The sequence below is a fragment of the Chiloscyllium punctatum genome, chromosome 48, assembly GCF_047496795.1.
Source record: "Chiloscyllium punctatum isolate Juve2018m chromosome 48, sChiPun1.3, whole genome shotgun sequence".
Taxonomy (NCBI): Eukaryota; Metazoa; Chordata; class Chondrichthyes; order Orectolobiformes; family Hemiscylliidae; genus Chiloscyllium; species Chiloscyllium punctatum.
Genome location: NC_092786.1, coordinates 53256078 through 53273559, shown reverse-complemented (window position 1 = coordinate 53273559; position 17482 = coordinate 53256078). Strand labels below are relative to the sequence as shown.

Genomic DNA, 17482 nt, shown 5'->3' with positions numbered 1-17482 from the left:
CTCTTTCTCCTTGTTACATTCAATTTAGCTTAGATCACCAGTTGTGATAAAGCCCTCAAATTATAAGAAGTTGTAGTGTGTCAGCATTTTCAAAAATCTCCATCTTTACAGACACAATCCTTACTTATGATGGTGATCCTCTGTCTTCAGTTGATCCACCATTGAAATGTTATATCGCTGCATTTCACCATTTTAAAAACTGGAATCCCCAATTTCAATCTTCTCTTCCATGAAATCAAGCTCGGTTTTGCAAATTACTCTTTGAAATTGGTTGAAGTAGGAAAGGCTGGAGCTATTGGCAACTCAAGAGAGAACATCAGTGGAATTTGGAAACAGAAGAGAGAACATCAATTAATATTTTGGGTGAGTACTTTACCTGATATCCACAGTAATGAAATTGACTTTTAACTTGGAATCCTCACAAAAAAAATCAATGTCCTTTAGAAGGTTTGGTGTTTAAAGCTACTTACAATTTTAAAACACAATGTCTCTTGTAATTTGATATAGAATAACGTCTGCAATAAAATTACTCTTTTCGAATTGTTCACAATGGCAGTCCGAAGCAAAATGAGGGGCTATGTTTTCATTGTTAATTGTAAAATAAGCTCCCAAAGAAGTGGGATGTATGAATATAGTCACCAAAGGTTCTGCTTTCGAGATGTTTGGTGGGCAGTAAGGCTGACCATTGGCTAAAGGGATGGGGGTTGCTAATTTTTATGAGCTTTCCTATTTTTAATTATTGCTCCATCTCTTTTCCACCACCTCCTTCTGTTGCAGCACAATGAGTGCAGATGATGATGCAAAGTGGTTGGAATGGGTGACCAAGCAGTTTGAAAATATTGCTGGTGAGGATAAGGAGATTAATTTGGAAGAATTCAAGACAGCACTCAAAGTGAAGGAGGCAAGATTACATTTTTAATGCACAAAGAACATGTTATGATTGTTGCCTGTTCAAAACTCAGCAGTTATAGATTTTTATAGGAATACGGGTAGAATTTTCCTTTGTAATAAAATGGTAGATATGGCTTATAAAGAACATGTTTATATCATTTAATATTAATTACGGGCAGAGAATATATTCCCGGATACCTGTATTTTCATTACTTCATAATATTTACACCAATAGAATTCATCTTAAAAAGTACAGAGGAACCTCGATTATCCAAACATCAATTATCCGAAAATCGGATTATCCAAAGAAGATCTTGAGGTCCCATGACACCGTTACAACAAAGTAGTGTTACTGATAAAGGTGCCATGATCACGTCTTTTCTTAACAGTACAGGGTAAATGAGGGTTACCGGCACTGAAGAAGATGTGCAAATGTTGCATCAAAGAAGTATTAATGACACTGGTGCAACAATCTCAGTCAGGTGTAAGTGGTTACTGCAGATACTGGAGATTAGAATCAAGATTAGCGTGATGCTGGAAACGCACAGCAGATCAGGCAGCATCCGAGGAGCAGGAAAATCGATGTTTCGGGCAAAAGCCTTTATTCAGGATGTTGAAAGGCTTTTGCCCGAAATGTCGATTTTCCTGTTCCTGGAATGCTGCCTGATCTGTTATGCTTTTCCAGCACCACGCTAATCTTGACAACAATCTCAGTCAGTCAATTTTAGCCATGTTAAAATAATTTCAGCCCACATTGGTGTAACGATCACGTCTTTTGTTTAGCTGAGGAATACCTGCACTGAAGAAAATGCGCAAGCGTTGCAGCAATGAGGTGTTAGTGACACTGGTGCAACAATCTTAGTCAGTCAATTGTCGCAGTGTTGGAAGAATTTTAACACATAAAAATGACTGACATGCTGAAGGATTTAAAATGCATGACAAAATCAGTGGTGTCTTCATTCCATCTACGACTTTTTTCCCAGTTCGTATCTGGTCTAACTGATCGAGTTTGTTGTACTTACTTACCAAGTCTGTGAAGAGAAAGCGGACTGCAGTGACAATTGAACAGAAAAGTGAGGTTTTACAGCATCTGGATCATGGTGAAAAGGCAACAAAGATTGTACAGGAGTATGACGTTGGAATAGCAACAGTGTCTGCCATCAGGAAAGCAAGACCAGCGATTGAGAAATCCATCAGCTAACGTGACACTGCAAATGTTCGAAAAAGAAAATCCATGAAGCCAGCAAAGGATGAGCAACTCGACTAAGCTGTGTCTTTGTGGTTTTCACAGCAGCGTGAAAGGGAATTCCCGTATCTGGCCCGATGATACTGGAAAAAGCTGCCAGTTTCCACGAACAACTCCACACCTGTGGGTCTGATCATGGTGTATCATTGGGCTGGTTACACGCTTAAAACATCGTCACAGCATTAGGCAGCTCAGCATTCTTGGAGAACAGAAGTCCGTGGATGACAGCACAATGGAAGGCTACAGGCTGATACTGCAATCCATCATTCATGAAGGAAAGTATAACCTTGAGCAATTGTACGACGCTGATGAAAGTGGATTGTTTTGGCGTGCATTGCCAGATAAAACACTTGCATCCACCGCGTAAAAGCAGTTATCGGGACATAAAGTGCAAAAGGATCGGATCACAATTTTCCCTTGTGTCAATGCCACCGGTACTCATAAATGACCTCGTGTCTGCATCAGGCGATGTGGCTAATCCACGTGGCTTCAAGAACTGTGACAAGAACTCGTTTTCCGTGAAGTACAAAGCACAAAATAAGGCATGAATGAAATATCCACTTTTTTCATCCTGTTTTCAAGAAGTGTTTGTACCTGCTGTCAGGTCACATTTGACAAGCGCTGGACCCGAGCAATATGCCCCTCTGCTTGGTGACAATGTGGGGGCACACTGTGAAAGGCAGCCAGTTAGAATCAGCAGACAGAGCTATCAAGTTTTACCAGCCAACACCACTTCAAGGTTACAGCTGCTTGATCAGGGAATCATCTCAACTGTGAAAAAATATTATCATTGTAACATGTTGCACGCCGTCCTGGGTGAAGACAATACAGAGAAAGGACTGCAGGAATTTATGAAGGCATTCACAGTCAAGGACAGTGGGATCATGGGGATTGCTGAATCTTGGGATCGCATCAAGCCATCGACAATTGCGGAGTGTTGGGACAATGGCTTGTGTGTTTGTAGCCAGGACAATGAAGAGGACACCCATCCAGAACAAAGGCTAATCACTAACATCACTGAAAACTGCTGACAGATGGGTTTAGGAGACTTTGTAGAGACTGAGATCGATGCTTGGGTAAACTGTGACAACGATATCGGAACAGAGACACTCAGCGATGATCAGATTATCAGCGTAGTCACAGGAGAACAGCAGGAAAGTACAGATGGCGTGGATGGTAAGGAAAATCTGATAGTGACACCTCCAGTCCCTGATAACGAAGCTATTGACAGTTTGCGACTTTTCATGGAGTGGTACAAAGCACAAAATAAAGTCGATGCCGTTAGGTTGATGCATCTTTGCCAAATGTTATCGTTCACAAAATAAAAACAACAGCAGCACCTCAAACAACAGCAGCTGGATATTTACTTCAAAAATAATAACCAATCTCCACCTCAATAAATTTTATTTACTGTACCGGTTCACAAAAAGTGATCTAATTTGTAAAAAGTCATGAATTTTTAAGTGATATCCAGTGTTTGTACAAATTTTAGCGATCGAATGAAATAAAAACTCTGATATTATGCTTTTTAATGCAATTATGTGCAGTGTGGCTTCCTTTGTTTAAGATCAAATCAATTATCCGAATAATCAATTATCCATACGAAAACCTGCCTGCCTCATGACTTTGGATAATTGAGGTTCCTCTGTACATTGTATTAAATATTAGGTGTGTCTTGAGTAATTTGGGAACTATTTAAAAACATTCCTTGTTTTGTTTGTAACACTGTAATTAGAATTTTAATATATGATGATGTTTGTTCAGTGCTATACTGTTCAGCTGGAAAATTATTCATAAATTTTCATTCAGAAATACATTGCTACTGGACAGTATCCAGAAACAACATTGGAATCATACAGCATGAATGGAGGCCATTCTGCCCATTTATTGATCTGTACTTTCTCTTTCAAAGTGTAATCCAGTTAGTTCCAGTCCACCGTTCTCCCCCACAGAACTGTAATTTTTCTCCTTCATCTGTTTCCCCAATTCCTTTTTGAAAGTTAAGTTCAGGCAGTACATTCTAAATTATAAGTTCTTCTTGTTGTGAATACCCTGTCATTGTTCCTGTGTTTTAGTGTTTAATGTTTAGTTTAGGGAATTATAGGTTAACTGTCTGGATTAGGATAATGCAGTTAAAGCAAGCCTGGAGTCCATCAAACTTAAAAAGTTGAAACTGTTGACTTACGAGGTTAACAGCTAGCAAAGTAAGATCATAAAACAGCTCGTGGGTTTACTCAGCTAAGAGCTAGAGATGTGTCATCTGCTATGCTTGCATGAATGAAGTTTAAAAAAATATGTTATTGTTAAAGGAATTAAGGTAGCTTGAAAGCATTCAGTCATGCCCTGAAAGGTTAGATCCCTCCCTTTGCCAAATCATATGAACTATTCTGAATGACAGATGGAGAAACTTAATTGAATAAAAATCTGAAATAAACGGCCAACTAAATGCTGTGGATGGCTTGGTGGTGGTTAGCATTGCTGCCTCATAGTAACAGGGACATGCGTTCGACTCCCGACTCGGGCAGCTGTCTGTGTGGAGTTTGCACGTTCTCTCCGTGTCTGGGTGGGTTCCCTCCGGATGCTTTGGTTTCCTCCCACAGTCCAAAGATGTGCAGGTGAGGTGGATTAGCCATGGGAAATTGCTCAGTGTCTAGGGATGTGCAGGTTAGGTGGATTAGCCATGGGAAATTGCTCAGTGTCTAGGGATGTGCAGGTTAGGTGGATTAGCCATGGTAAATGCAGGGTTACAGGGATAGTGAAGGGGGGTGGTTGGTCTGGGTGGGATGCTCGTCAGGAGGTTGGTGTGCACTCAATAGGCTGAATGGCCTGCTTCCGCACTGTAGGGATTCTATTGGAAATGAGTATTTCAGGATGATCGACAGTAGGCTCCATCAGCATGGAGATAGGTGCAGCTTAGAAGGTTACTTGTTTTAATTTACTTCAGTGTTTGCTAAGAAAGATTTTTAGTTGCAGTTTGAACCTTATGTGGTTTTCAACTCACAGAGAAAAGGTAACCAAAATTAGACAAAGCTGTTCTGTAATCAGAAGAAACACTAACTTCACCATTGACCTTTTGGAGGCTGGGTGAGACTTCTTCTCAGTTTGCAACTTGCGAGGAACACAAGCTGGAACATTGCCTGCAGTGGGGGAACCTACAGTGGACCTCACAGGGTCTTATTGCAAAATAAAGCAACCAGCAGATTCATTTGGGAAACTAAATAGACAAAGAGAGTGAGGCACCCACAATCAAGAGATGGTAAATGAAGATTTTACCTACGAGAATATGTGGAGACAAGGAAAATTCTATAGAGGATTATGGCAGTTACGGATGGTCCCTGCAGATGTTAACAAGTTTTATGTGTCTTACAAGAGAATTCTTAGAGGAAATAGGAAGTAAACCTGAGTACAAAACATATGTAATTATGAACCATATTAAGTTAATGCTGCTGATCTTGTTCAAACCTTCAATAATGTTGCTTTGTTTTAGAAAAGGTGACATCTTGTGGTGCATTTCCGTTGGTTAAATTAAAGTATTTCTTTTTATACTTTAATGGTCCTGAACTCGGTTGTACCATTCTCTGGATGTATTTTTCTTACCTCTGTATCATCCTTTTGTCAATTGAACTTAAGCCTTTGTACTCTGGGTTATTAACCTTCCTGGCAATAGAAACATTTTTTCCCAATTTATTCTAAAGCTCTGTCTTTCCATCTGCTGAATAAAGAAATTGAATTTAAGTTGTGCATTTCGGACATGTCAAAGTACTTTAAAACAAATTGATTACTTTCAAAGTACATAAGCTAACCAGTGGGGGAATTGGCACACAGAGAGGTCTAACAAGCCTTTTTATGGGAGTGCTGTTTGTTAAAGGGATGTTGGTCAGGATTGGAGAAGTCACTCCTCAACATCAAACAGTACGATGGGATATTTAGCATCCAACGGAGCAGACGGGTGGGATATTGGGTTCATGCATCATCCAAAAAATGATCTTGGGTCATTTTAAAAAGCATTTAGTTGGCAGCCAGAATTTACAGGGTGACTTCTGTCATGGGGTTTGAATCCACAACTGTTGGATTCAGAAACAAATATACTGCCTTCTGTCCCTCACTGATTTATATTGGGTATTTTAATTTGGGACATTGTAAGCATATATAGATTTCAACTTTGGCTCAGTTGGCGGCATTTTCCATCTCACCAGGCTAACATTCCCAGTGCAGAATTGGTGGAGCTCTGAATATTAGAGATTTAATCTTTTGAATGTGACATTAAAGGGAGACCCCACCTGCCCTTGGGACTATGGAGAACACAACAAAAAGAAAGATTTACACCAGGGTTGTGCTTTTCTTGAACACTAGACACCCTGAAGCACTTTACAACCAAATAAGGACTTCTTATTTCACATGATGGCTCAGTGGGTAGCACTGCTGCCTCACAGCACCAGGGACCCAGGTTCAATTCCAGCCTCAGGTGACTGTGTGGAGTTTGCACATTCTCCCTGTGACTGCGTGGGTTTCCCCTGGGTGCTCTGGTTTCCTATCACAGTCCAAAGATGTGCAGGTTAGGGTGGATTAGTTATGGGAAATTGTCCCATAGTGTCCAGGGATGTGTAGGTTAGGTAGGTTAGCCATGGGAAATGCAGGGTTACAGGAGTAGGGTAGGGGGTGACTCTGGGAAATGTTCTTTAGAGGGGTGAATGGACTGCTTCCACATTGTAGAGGGATTGTATGTTTCTATGATTTGAAATGTATTCACTGCTGTATGAGAAAATGTGGCAAAGAGGGAGTGAATCTAATTGGATGGCTCTTCCAAAGAGCTTCCAGATCAAATAATCTCTTTTGGTGCTATAAGAACTTTTGAATGTTGAATCGCCAGTAGCTTTCTCTTTCGTCGTGCACTAAAATGGTCCCTTTCTGTTCTTACTTCAGTCCTTCTTTGCAGAAAGGTTTTTTACACTGTTTGACTCTGATGGGAGTGGCAGTATAAGCTTGGACGAGTTACTGAAAGCTTTGAATCTCCTCACACATGGAAGTGAAACAGACAAACTACGATTCCTTTTCCAGGTCTACGATGTTGATGGTAAAATATAGTTGAATTGATTGGCGTGCCTTTAACAGTAAAAGTGAATGGGAGCTTTCAACCCAAGAGGGCTTTCCTCTTGCAGCATGTAATGTCATTAGAAGGAAGAACTGTGCAATTACTATTTCATAGTGCACACCATCCAGCTTCATTCAATGTATGGCCTATTTTAAGCCCTCAGTCAATGGACTCCCCTATGATCATTCCCAGGCAACCCCTGATTTATATATAACTACCTGATTATTCCTATAAACAACTGTCATACACATTGTCCTGAACAAAATCTTTTGAATTCCTTAGGTACACCATTGCTTCATGATGATTGCCAGTTATTTATTATTTTCTGTACAAAACAACAATACAGTTAATACAACAATACAGCTCTTACAGTTAATTAATTTAACACAAATTTAAGTTGTAATCCTTCATGTATTAGCTTGTTTATTGGCAGCACAGCAACTCTGAGATTGTAACAGATTGTACATCCAATACGTTTGTATTGTGCTGTAGCTTATCCTCTATATTAACAGCAGTTTGAATCTCTTGTTTCTATATCCTTCTATAAACCTTTTGCTTTGATCATCTATCTCATCTGTTCTTAAATATTGATATTATTCCTGTTTCAGAGTTCCCCATTGTGCATATCATAACTGAACAATCCTACTTTTAAAAATAGATTGCATTATGTCACACCTGTAAAAAACTAAATTGTTCAAAAGTATTTGTCAAACCTGTATGAAATAAAGTTTGAGGTTGAGCCACATGAAGAAATATAAAAGGGCCTCTTTTTGGAAGTTTTAAGAAGTAGCTTAAAACAGGAGAGAGAGAGAGAGACACACACACACACACACAGAGGCATACAGAGACACACACACGGACACGGACGCACACATGGGGACATACACACATGGAGACACACGGACACACAGGCACACACACGGACACACACATGGGGACACACACACGGAGACACACATGGACACACGGAGACACACACGCGTGGAGACACACACGCGTGGAGACACACATGGACACACAGGCACACAGACACACACATTCACACACACAGATACACAGAGACACGCACACATACAGACACACAGAGACAAAGACGCACACAGACACAATGACACACAGACACACGCACACATAGATGCACACACAGATGTACACACACAGACAGACACGCACACACACAGACACATACATAGACACAGACACAGAGAGGCACACACACACACACACACAGACATGCACAAAGACGGACACACGGACACACACACAGATACACACAGAGACGCACACACAGGCACACACACGGACACAGACACACAGAGAGGCACACACACAGACACACTGACACACAGTCACACACAGACACAGACACATACATAGACACACAGAGATACATACACAGAGACACACAGACAGACACTACACAAAGACACACACACACACACACACACACATAGACACATACACAAAGACACACAGACAGACAGACAGATGGATACACACACACATGGACATGGGCACACACAGACACTCACACACACAGGCACACACCAACACACACACACACACACACACATATAGAGACACACTTGCACAGACACACACACACCGATATACAGAAACACAGACACACACACACAGATGCACACACACAGACATACATACACAGACACACAAACACACACACACATACATAGAGACACAGAGACACACACATGGACACACACACACGCAGACACACTGACACACACAGACACATACACAAAGACACACACAAAGACACACAAGTATACACACACACACAGATGCATACACTAACACGCACACACACACACACACATCAGTAGAAGACATGGCTGCCAAACTTGGAGTCAAATAAATTAGGAATGCACACTGGAGGAATGCGGAGATCTGAGAAGGTGTAGGACTGAAAGAAATTTACACAGAGGAGAGACATAGCCACTGAGAGATTTGAACACTGGATGACTTTTAGTTTTATATCAACAATGTCTTGTTTTAGATCCCTCAATAGTTGGAAACAGTATATTTCTGGCTAAAAAAGTAAATTCTCTTAATTCACCCTGTAATCTTCCATAATCCAATAACAGCCCTGATTTACTATTGTGGTAACTGTCGACTCACAGGCAGTGGTTCCATAGACCCAGATGAGTTACGCATCGTCCTCAAATCCTGTTTACGGGAAAGTGCCATTTCCTTACCGGAGGAAAAGCTTGATGATCTCACAATGGCTCTCTTCGAGTCAGCTGACAAAGACAACAGTGGCGCCATTACTTTTGAGGAGCTCAAGGAAGAACTGGAGAACTTTCCAGAAGTAATGGAGAACCTGACAATAAGGTAATGATGGAAGAATGAAGTTAGCTTCAATCCAATTTCCTACTTAGCCAAAGAAATTAGCAAAACAATTGCTGGTATTTTATGGACTGAATTTTCAGCCTCACTGTAACACCTCATAAGATTGCTGGACACAGCAACCATAATTGTTATGCCAATATAGGAATAAATATCCTTCTTAGATTGTTGATAAGTTGATTACTGGAGCAAAGAAGACAAAGATTTTACCTGAAATGTAACCCAGATAATAACGAACTTAATACTGCCAGGTGCAATAAAGTTGCTGACTCAGTTGGCTCTTTTCCTGAAGGTTCAACTTTCAATATTTGGACATCCTCATCTCCAAATGCTCCATTCAGTCAAGCAACCTTTCCCTGCCATCATTGTTTCTTTATAACTATTCAACTGGTTCAAAGAAAATAGAGAAAGTGCAATATTTTTAATATTACCTTCGCTCATGGCATGGTGGGTCAACTCACAGCGGGTGGACTACAGTGGTTCAAGAAGGCAGCTCACCACCACCTTCTCAAGGGAAACTCGGGATGGGCAATAAATGCTGGCCCAACCAGTGATGTCCACATCCCACAAGTGAATAAAGTAGAAAAAAAAGTATTTTTAATGCAACCATGTTGGAATACTGTGAACAATTTTGGGCCCCTTATCTAAGAAAAGATAAACTGGCATTGGAAGCAGTCTAGAGGAGGTTTGCTCATTGATACTGGGTATGGAGGGACTGTCTTATGAGGAGAGGTTGGGTAGGTTGGGCCTGTGCTCATTGGAGGTTAAATGACTGAAAGATGACCTTATGAAAACATACAAGACTTTTAAGGGACTTCACAGGGTAGATACAGAGAGGTTGCTTCCTCCAGTGGGTGTGTCGAGGACCAGAGGGCTTAATCTCAGAATAAAGTCACACATTTAATAAAGAGATGAGGAGACATTTCTTCTCTCAGAGGATAGTGAATCTGTGGAATTCTTTATTACAGAGAACTGTTGTGGCAGGGATGTTAAGTATATTAAAGACTGAGGTAGGCAGTCTTTTAAATCAGTAAGGGAATTGAAGTAAGTCTGCAGAGGCTGGTATCCCATCACCAAGAAACCTTTTACTTACAAGAGCAGTCCTTGACTCATACTGAGTCAGACACCAGGTGTCAGTAACCCTGATGCTCAAGCTTTTTATTCATCAGCCAGGGCTCTCTGATTGGTCCAGATTAACAGCCACAATCAAGGAACTCATATTCGATTAGGCCCTACTGCCTGACCTCATTACAATCGCTACAGGAACTAACAGTTTTGGGAGGGAAGGGGGGAGGCAGGAAAGTGAAGGTGAGGATTGTCAGATCAGCCATTGTCTCAAAGAGTGATGGAGCAAACTCAATGGACTGAGTGGCCTCCCTCTGCTCGTACATCTTATGGTCTCATGAGTGTTTCCCTGTGTTTTGCGTCCTTTGATATCAGGAAGATTAATCTTTAGTTTGTGGACTGTTAGCAACCCCATGATCTAGGTACTGGGCACTAAACTTGACAATTGTCATTTTCCACACTAAACATCCCGATTTTAAAAACATACATTTGTTCACGAAAAACGAGCCTAATCCTGAGGTCAACTGCAGTGTTGTCACAGTAGAGCACTCCTGTTCCTGCACAAACAAATAATTGAATCAGAGATCTCAATGCATGGCTGTGCAGGGGCTCAATCAGAGAACTTATTCAATCTCCCACCCCTTTAATTGGGCCAGATTGAATCACTGGCTTTATCAAGACTTTCCACCAAGTGGGAGCTAAGGTGATGTTTCTACAGAGGTTTCATGCACTTGTCCAATATTTGCAGCAATTCCCTAATTTCATTCAGCAACAGGCATGTTTAATTAAGCATAAATATAGAGCTCTCTTGTAAACAAGTGTGTTGACCATTGAAGCAGTTAATTTAGACTTTTGTGACAGAAGAGCATGAGATCTAAATGTATGTAAAGCTCTCCTGGAGGTTATTACAGAGCTGCAAGAAGGGGGATTGTTGCATTAATAATGACCATTATTCCAAACTTTAAGGTTTCCATATGACATTCGTCTGCGAGTACCTTATGTCACACCAATACTTTGTCACAGAGTGCACCGAGCTGGATGCATGGATCTCCCACACTCTGCAAGCTCCAGGACAGCTGGCTGTCTGAAAAATGAAACTAGTTAATTTGATATTAGCAGATTGTCAGTGTTGACTCTCTTGGGTATAATTCATTCAAAGGACATTGGCATTGTTGACTGGGTCCCCAGTTATTGCCTGTCAGAGGGTACTGATGGTGAGCTGCCTCCCTGAACTTCTGCAGTTCATTTTCTGTTGGCAGACCCACTCTGGCATTAGGAAGGGAGTTCCAGGATTTTGACGCAACAACAGTGAAGGAATGGTAATATACTTGCGAATAAAGATGGTGAGCAACTTGGAGGTGATCTTGCAGGTAGTGGTGTTTTCATGTATTTGCTACCTGTGTCCTTCTAGATGGAAGTGTTTGTGGGTTTGGAGGGTGCTGTCAAAGGAGCCTTGGTATATCCTGTAAGACAGTACACATTGCTGCTACTGAGAATTGGTAGTGCCATTCTGTAACATCAATCTTGTGCAGTGATGTTAAATAAACACAGTTGTCCATGTCCTTCTCTGCATTGTAGCTTTGAGTGCTGCATAATCCTACAGGCACTGAGAGATTGATCCTTCATTTCAATATGATTTGTAGGGTTACATTACCTGACTAGTGCTGTGTTGAAACATTTGCAAAGAGATTAAATGCAAATACATTAAGCACTTGTGCAGGACTAGTGGCAATTTGAAAATAAACCCTGTCATTTCTAACGACTTTGAAGTAAAGCTCTTTAAAACATTAGCAGGCAATAATTAAACGGTTCAAATTAAATTTCTTTTTCTACTATTTTAATGGTGTTATAAGTGTGTTTGCATCTCCACTAATATATCAAAGGAAAAGTTCCAAATAAATATGTTAAGTATTCACCAACGCACGAGATGACACGTAACAGAAAATTATGTGTGGCAAGTGTGAACAAACACGAAGGATTTTTCACATAAAAATGTAATTGTTGCTGTTTGAATGTGGTGGAATGTCTGGACCAATGCCAATTAGAATTTTACAAAGGGTATCATGTTTGATTATGGTATGTAAACAAGATAGTGGAATTTGAATTCAATAAACATCTGAGTGATGACCCTTTTAACCATTGTCTGAAAAACCCATTTGGTTCACAAATGTCCTTTAGGGAAAGAAACTGCCATCCTTATCCAGTCTGGCCTACATGTGACTGTAGTCCCCAGAGCAATATGGTTGACTTCTGGACAGTTCAGGATGGGCAATAAATGGTGATTTAGTCAGCGACACCCTCATCCTGTGAATGAAGAATTTTTTAAAAATCAGGGCATACCATTAAATTGGGCCATTTGGTCCACACCAATGTTACGGCTCCTAAGAAGCTTTCTCCCACCGCTTTTCATCCAATGGTGTTGGCACATTGTTCTATCCTTTGTCCCTCATGTTATCTAACTTCCCGTTGAATGTCTCTGTATTGTTTGCCTCATGGATTACTCGTGGTCACTGTTTTATCATGTGGTTTGATGTCACACAATGAGCTTGGATAATTTCCAGACTGATCAAGGAATGAGCAAAATCACAAACTGTCTTCAAGCTTTGACTTCAAAGTCATACTATTAAGGATACCTTCATACTAAACTCTGCTGTTTTTGGTGATCATAGATACATTATGATTAAATTAGTCACAAATTAATCCAACTTCTTTGTGTGTACATGTTAGCCTTCCAGAGACTTGTCCCTAACGTAATGTGGTCTATTCTGACTCCACCATGCTGCTCTATTTATGTTTAATGATCTGCAGCTCTGTGACATCATCACAAGTTTGCTCCAGGGCCCTGAATCCCTTAGACAATAGTAGCCAGATTCATTCATTACATAAAGAGGCTTTTCCTGAATATCCTATTGGATTTATTAATGGTTATTGTATAGTATATAGAGGTAAACAGCATGGAACATGGTCCAACTTGTCCATGTTGATCAGATATCCCAACCCGATCTAGTTCCACCTGCCAGCACTTGGCCCATATCCCTATTAACCCTTCCTATCCATATACCCATTCAGATGCCTTTTAAATGTTGCAATTGTACCAGCCTCCACCACTTCCTCTGGCAGCTCATTCCATACACGCACCATCCTTTGCGTGAAAAAGCTGTCCCTTAGGTCCCTTTTAAATCCTTTCACTATCACCCTAAATCTAAGCCCTCTAGTTATGGATTCCCCCCCCACCTCAGGGAAAAGACCTTGTCTATTTATCCTATCCATGCCCCTCATGATTTTATAAATCTCTATAAGGTCACCTCTCAGCCTCCGATGCTCCAGGGAAAACAGCCCCAGCCTATTCAGCCTCTCCCTGTAGCTCAAACTCTCCAACCCTGGCAACATCCTTGTAAATCTTTTCTGAACCCTTATAAGTTTCACAGCCTACCTCCTATAGGGGGGAGACCATGGCCTTTAGTCTCATTTATGGGCAGAAAAATTCTCAATGAATTCCATATCAAGTGTTTCATAATCATAAAGATCCCTATCAAGTCCCCTGACAACCTTCCCTTTACTGAAGTGAGGGGTCCCAGTCTATCCAATTTCACCTGATAGGCATCATCTCACGGTTTTGATAAATTCTTGACGATCATTTTTCCACCATCTTAAATACCTCTGTACTCATTGTAATCTGTGAAAACCCAGTACCATTCACAGGACTCGGTCATCTGCTGAGACTGTGAACTTCTTTGCACAATTCAAAATCAGCCACACTTGTGTTTGAAGTCAGACACGATGTTACGCAATGAGCAGGGCAGTGGGATTAGTCCAATGCAGAAGACCACAAGAAATACGAGCAGGAGGAGGGCATTCAGCCCCTCAAAAGCCTTTCAACAAGGTCATGGCTAATCTGCCCCAGTCCTTACCTCCTTTCTCATGTTAGCTCAGCAAAGCCGTCAATTCCATAATCTTTCAAAAATCTAGCCACCTCCTCTTTAAATCGTTTCAGTGATCTAGCCTCAACAATTCTGTGGGATAGAGAATTCACTATCCTTTGGGAGAGGAAATTCCTTCGCGTCTCAGTTTGAAAGGAAGATCCCCTTATTTTGTTACTATGTCCCCCAACTCGAGATTCCCCAACTATTAGAAACGTGTTCTCATCATCTACTCTGTCAAGATCCACCAGCATCTTGTATGTTTCAATAAGATCACCCCTCATTCCTCAAAACTCTTAGTGAGTAAAAGCTTAACCTCTTCAGTCAACCGCCCATTTATTCCAGGAACCAGCCTAACCAAACAGCAGCAGACACAATATGCTGAAGAACAGAGGGTTAGAGATAGAAAAATAGATTGGAAATACTGGGGCTTTTTTTCACTGGGTTTTAGGAGGTAAAGGGATGACCTTATTGAGGTTTATAAAATTATGAGGGGACTAGGTAAGGTGAATGGCAAGGGCCACTTCCTGAAAGTGGGGACATTTAAAGCCAGGGGGCATATTTTTAAGATGAGAGAAGAAATATTTAAAAAGAACATGATGGGCAATTTTTTTTACACAGAGAGTGGTTTATGTGTGGAATGAACTGCCAGAGAAAGTGGTGGATGCAAGTACAGTTACAAGGTTTAAAAGTCAATTGGATAAGTTAATGAATAGCAAAGCTTTAGAGGGATATGGACCGAGTGCAGGCAGGTGGGATTAGTTTAGTTTGGGATTATGGTCAGTGTGGATTGGTTGTACTGAAAGGTTTGCTTACACTCTGTATGGCTGTATAATTCTATGAGGGATACTTACAATGTAGGCATAGAAATAAACTGAGAGGCTTATGCATAAGTGAACAAGATGTCTGGAAGCAGTGTGGTGAATTTCAATACTAGAGTTTATATTTGGTGAGCTTTGGATGCCAATGAAAATCAGCAGTTCTGGAATTACTGTGGATCTCTGAATACCTTGTACATACAATGATAGAGTTCATATAATTTCTCCAGACCATTTGGCCCGTCAAGTCCACACCACCCCTCCGAAAAGCAACCCCCCCCCCACCTCCCCCACAACCTATCCCTTACGTTTCACATGACTAATCCACCTAAACTGCACATCCCTGGACACTATGGGCAATTTCCCATGTCCAATCCACTCCAACCTGCACATCTTTGGACTGTGGAAGGAAACTGGAGCACCTGAAGGGAACCCACACAGATACGGGGAGAATGTACAAACTCCACACTGACAGTCACACAAGGGTGGAATCGAATCTGGGCCCCTGAGGCAGCAGTGCTAACCACTGAGCCACTGGGTCATGAATACATTAACCTAAATCTATTTCATGGCATGGGACAGAATATCCTCACGGTGTTATCTGACAGTGCTCGAGCCCGGATTTGTGACAGAAGGTCTTCCAATTGGTGAAGTGTGTTTTGGTAGGTTGGGCGCGGTAGCAGTGCTAACCACTGAGCCACTATACTGTCCTGAGTTCAAATCCCATGATAGAATCATTAAACAGGGAGCTTCACTGTAGTTCACACATGTGCAATGCTATTTATTATCAGTGTTGGGAAGTTTACAGGTAACATATCTCACTCCACTGAAGAAGGACAGCAGTTAATTTCTAACTCTTTTCCTACAGTGCTGCCAATTGGCTAAAGCCACCAGCAACAGAGAAGTTCACAAGGCAGACCCCGCGGTATCTGACACCAGCCTACTGGCACAATAATAGCCGCAAGCTGCTCTTCATGTGCTGTTACATCCTCGTCAATATCTTTCTTTTCACTTTTGCTGCACTAAAACACGTTGACGCTGGTGGATGGGTCATGTTGGCTAAAGGTTGCGGGCAGTGCCTTAACTTTAACTGTACCTTCATCGGGGTGAGTACTGAAATAAGCTCCCATTGGAATTTAACCTTAACTTGATTTAACTGAACTTTCTCAGGTAAAGGAAATTGAAGGGTACAAATGCCAGTTGAGCAGGTTAAAGCAATGAAGGTCCTTAGCATGTGACGACTTAATTGCAGCCACAGTAACAGAGCTGTGCTCATACAGAGTGGCAAAACAATCAGGATCCCTCTGTTCTTGATTGCTGTCAATTGGTTGCTGCTGGAAGGTGCATACACAATAATCAGGGGACAATGCTGAGATCCTCCCTCCTCACAGCACACAGCTGAGGCATCAGCAGATTCTCATGTCTCTGACTGATTGTGTAAAATAGAAATATAAACCAGGGAAAATCCATTTCAGGGAGGGCTGCTCACCCCTTCAATGTCAAGGTTAGAGTGGTGCTGGAAAAGCACAGCAGGTCAGGCAGCATCCAAGGAGCAGGAAAATCGACGTTTCGGGCAGGAGCCCTTCATCAGGAATATGCCTTTATCTACCCGAAACGTTGATTTTCCTGCTCCTCGGATGCTGCCTGACCTGCTGTGTTTATCCAGCACCACTCAAATCTTGACTCTGATCTCCAGCAGCTGCAATCCTCACTTTCACCCCATCAGTGTCTCTGCTCCAATACAAACAATGACAATTTGAAGATTGCTGAGTCCTGCTAACTCCACCACCCCTGCCTTGGTCACTACTATAAGCAGGCAATGGAGAATTTAATCAAACTGTTCAAAATCAGCAGGATTTATTTTTGTTGAACCGTAGAATGGTTAAACGCAAAAGGAGGCCACTCAGTTCATTGTGTCGACTACTAGCTCTCTAAAGGAGCCATTTATCTTATCCCATTCACCCAAGCTGCCTCAGCACTCATCTCTTCATATTAGGACCCAATTCTATTCTCTGGGTAATGAGGATTCTCCTGAAATCTGTACTAGACTAATCTGCGACCACTTTATATCCCCCCCACCCCC

The 17482-nt window shown here is 41.4% G+C and overlaps 1 protein-coding gene across 4 annotated transcripts in view; it reads left to right on the top strand.

The window, feature by feature from the left end:
* The window catches only part of nox5 (NADPH oxidase, EF-hand calcium binding domain 5), a 92611-nt gene that overhangs the window by 13847 nt on the left and 61282 nt on the right, over positions 1–17482 (top strand). For 3 of the 4 annotated variants that reach the window (XM_072565250.1, XM_072565248.1, XM_072565252.1), the window contains exons 3-7: positions 241–363; positions 778–901; positions 7061–7211; positions 9371–9581; positions 16268–16505. In XM_072565250.1, coding sequence (XP_072421351.1) covers positions 782–901; positions 7061–7211; positions 9371–9581; positions 16268–16505 — 720 coding nt within the window. In that variant the 5' untranslated portion in view covers positions 241–363; positions 778–781. The remainder of the gene's footprint in view (positions 1–240; positions 364–777; positions 902–7060; positions 7212–9370; positions 9582–16267; positions 16506–17482) is intronic. The other variant, XM_072565249.1, reaches the window with a different exon arrangement.